The 4,040-nt window shown below is 36.1% G+C and overlaps 1 protein-coding gene across 1 annotated transcript in view; it reads right to left on the reverse strand.

Moving 5' to 3' along the window:
* Positions 1 to 4,040, reverse strand: part of ANKIB1 (ankyrin repeat and IBR domain containing 1) — a 171,239-nt gene that overhangs the window by 42,940 nt on the left and 124,259 nt on the right. The window contains exon 11 of the mRNA XM_037741345.1: positions 3,270 to 3,436. Coding sequence (XP_037597273.1) covers positions 3,270 to 3,436 — 167 coding nt within the window. The remainder of the gene's footprint in view (positions 1 to 3,269; positions 3,437 to 4,040) is intronic.

Genomic DNA, 4,040 nt, shown 5'->3' on the forward strand with positions numbered 1-4,040 from the left:
GAATATATTTAGTTATATCCACGCAGATATCTCTTGGGTATGGCTCAACTGCTTCTGTCATATATAGTTCTCAGAAACTAGAAATTATTATTGTCGTGTTTTTTATAGTCATCTTTAGAAAATTGTTTCTGAGCTTTTGAAGAAGGAAAGAAATAAAACCAGAATCTTAATTTGTGAAGATCTCTTTTTCAAAGCTTCTTTTTGCATGAACAGATTTTGCTTCTCATTGAAATAAGAGATAAGGGGCAACACAAACCATACGGCAATTTCTACTTAGATTTTAAAATTACAGTCAAAGCTCTATATGAATAAGAGTACAAATCTAAGAATGCAAAAAACAGGAACTGTAAATTAATGCCTAGAGAGGTGAAGCAGGCAACACAAAAAATCCATTCTATAACTTAATAAAACTGAAAGGCAAAGGATTCAGCTGAAGAACTTAAATCTGAGTTTGTCCTTCACTAAAACTTATTTTTCTTTCATTTAAGTCCCCTTCATCGCTTCCTCTCTGGTGCTATGTCCAAAAAGTGATGATTTTGTTAGGTTCTCTACTACCCTTATGAATAGGAGAAGGGTAAATAATTACCAAGCATGACCTTAGTCCATGTGGCCATTCACAGATCCCTTGAACTGGGATAAAATTCAAAGTAGGGCATGTGATCTTGGTATACAGTCTCCAATGGGTCTTGAGTATAAACAGTCTGATATTTTGGGGCATGAGAAAAAGTATGCCGATATATTTCTCCAAATGCTATTTTAGAAGTTTATATAGTTTATAGCATCATCTATGTTTATATATATATATATATATATATACATAGTTTAGAGTCTGACCTATATTGGTAGGTTTTTCCATTACCTTTTCTTATCTTCAATCAAACTAAACTTATTATTACTTGCAGCATACAAAGAGAATGGGGAAGAACACAAGAAATTAAAAGCTAAACTACAGTGAAAACTGGTAAAAGCTAGAGCACAGAAACCACAGTGCTTAAGAAGACAATGCCATCAAATTTTTTTCTTTTCCCTTCAAAACTTAATTTTTATCTGATCTTAGCAAAAACTAATCTTTTTATTTTGTCTTTTAGACATTTTCCTAATTTATGTTTTCCTTCTTTGTCGTTTCTCCAACTAAGCCTCTAAATCAGCCTTTCTCAACCAGGATTCCTCATCTGAACCACAGAACTCAGAAAATAATTTACAATATATGACAATTTTTCTCATTTTTCCCAAGGATGCTATATAATTAGTACCATTTTAGATGCATAGGATGCATACAATGGGTGCTGCCTTAGGACCCTAGAGTTTAATTATCTCTGGAAACCACACTAGCTCAGAAGAGAAAGCTCCTTTATTACTTTTATATACTTGCTTTACAGTAAAGTAGGTTCATATTCATCTAAATACCATTAATTTGCTACCAATTCAGCTCATATGCATTAACTTTCCTTCTCATTTCAAGCCTTATCTCTCATGGTGGGTTAATGAGGTGAGTTAGGAACCAAACCACTGAATAATAAAAATGTAAGACCTTAATAGAAGGTTGGGTTCTAGTCCCATTTTTGCCGATTCCTGCCTTTTAATTGTTTTGAAAAATCACCTGAAGGCATATAGATATAACCTACTGTTCAGTATTTTGTTGCTATTTTGCTTGCTTAGTTTGATTTAGCCATGAAAGCAGTAAGCATGGTTTTCCTTTCATTAATCACCATAGTGGAGGGGTCAGGAAAATTTTTCTGTAAAGGGCCAGATAGTAAATATCTTGAGTTTTGCAGGCTATGCAGTCTTTGTCTCAGCTACTCAATTCTGCTGTCATAGCCCAAAAGCAGGCACAGACAATACATAATAAAGTGACATGAAATGGTGTGGCTGTGTTCAAATAAAATGTTATTTTAAATAATAAGTGTAGACAATAGTTTGCTGACCCCTGACTTAGAGTAAGGGGTTTGCAGTTCAATAAATACTTTTAACTAATGATGATGGTGAAGGTAAGAAATAGACCAGAGTGGCCGGGTGCTGTGGCTCACTCCTGTAATTCCAGGACTGCGGGAGGCTGAGGAGGGTAGATCACGAGGTCAGGAGATTGAGCCCATCTGGCTAACATGGTGACACCTAGTCTCTACTAAAAATACAAAAAATTAGCCAGGTATTGTGGCATGTGCCTGTACGTAGTTCCAGCTACTCAGGAGGTTGAGATAGGAGAACTGCTTACCCAGGAGGCTGAGGTTGCAATAAGCCTAGATTGTACCACTGCACTCCAGCCTGGGTGACAGAGCAAGACTCTGTCCCAGGGTAGGGATGGTTCCATACCTATACGTTCCTACTATGTAGCAGTGATAAAATTAGTTTCTGGTTTCTGTTAAGTAAAAAAGTAAAGACTAGAGTTTTATATCCACCTAAAGTGTATCCAGGCATATCTGGTAATTCTGGCAACGAGCAAAAAGCAGAATAAATACTATTGTTTTTATCATTTAATTAAAACAAAACAGTTAACTGAATCTACTATCAATAAGTAGAGTGCTGATGGTTAACACATTTATAGTCAAGAGTATTCAGAGTTACATATCCTTTCCAATACTGATTTACCATCAGTTTGTACTTATTGAGTATTATCAGGCACTAGAAACTAAACAAAACAAGACACAACAAGCCTGCAGTCACTGATTATTGACTAGAACTGTGCATTAGAGTCACCTGGGAGACTTTAAATTTTCTTTTTTTAGAGCCCCGCTGAAAAACCTACTAAATCAAAATCTTACTTGTTAGGGCCCAGGATAAAATTTTGGAAAAGTAACCTTAGTAATTTTGGGAGCTCCTGGTGAAGATTCACTGCTATACTTGTATTTTTAATGAAAGGTTAAACTCTAAACATTTTCTAATCTATGGTCAGCAATTTGGTATTATAGTTTAGGTACATGGGTTTTAAAATCAAACAGACAGGTTCTGATCCCATTTCTGCGAATTTCTAGCTGTATAACCCTGGGGAACTTCTCTGTGCCCGAGTTTCCTTATCTGTAAAATGGGCATAATAACATCAACTCAACTCAGCATTGTTGGGAGAATTCAATATATGAAAAACAGCTGGTGTAGTGCCTGACACACACTAAGCACACAAAAAATATGAATCATTACTACTCATTACACATTTCTTAAATTAAAAAGAATATTATCAAGTACACTATAATTTAAAGGCCTGACTCAAGGGGCAAAGTCTGTTTAACAACTATTAGGAAAGTAATTAGGCTGATTCCAACTTGTCTTATACTAACCAACAGAAGAGATGTCCTTTTCCACAATCAACAGCAGGAGCTCTCAGCAATGGGAAGCTGAGTGTATCAGATCCAGATGTATTTGACCCTTGTTTTGTTAGTCTGACTGCTCTGTCACAGCCTGGAGTAGGACACCATTTAATGGCAGGATTATTTTCAACAAAGGCCTGTTTAAACAGCAATAACAAAACACACAAAAAATATTTTAATGCTAAATTCTAATACAGAGTGTACCTCTAGCATAATGTACTTTAAAGCAGAGAAAGAAAAAGAGTGAAATAAAATGCAAGGAGTTGTCAGTCTCAAGAAAGGTAAACAGGACTGCAAAGTACTGAAAAAATTATTAAGAAGAAGAAAGTGGCAATTAACTTAGTAACAACATGATTTTTAAAATTTATGTTTTCTTTAATCTAAAAACCAGGTAAATGATGATAAAGTAAAAATGTAATTGTTCACACAGAAAATATATAATTTAAAAATGTTTTCTTGGCCGGATGTGGTGGCTCATGCCTGTAATCCCATCACTTTGGGAAGCTGAGGTGGGTGGATCACGAGGTCAGGAGTTAGAGACCAGCCTGGCCAACATGGTGAAACACCATCTCTACTAAAAATAAAAAAATTAGCTGGGCGAGGTGGTGGGTGCCTGTAATCCCAGCTACTTGAGAGGCTGAGGAAGAAAACTCGCTTGAACCTGGGTGGTGGAGGTTGCAGTGAGCCGAGATCACACCATTGCACTCTAGCCTAAGCAACAGAGCAATGACGCCATCTCAA

Source organism: Cebus imitator, unplaced genomic scaffold, assembly GCF_001604975.1.
Source record: "Cebus imitator isolate Cc_AM_T3 unplaced genomic scaffold, Cebus_imitator-1.0 Scaffold98, whole genome shotgun sequence".
Taxonomy (NCBI): domain Eukaryota; kingdom Metazoa; phylum Chordata; class Mammalia; order Primates; family Cebidae; genus Cebus; species Cebus imitator.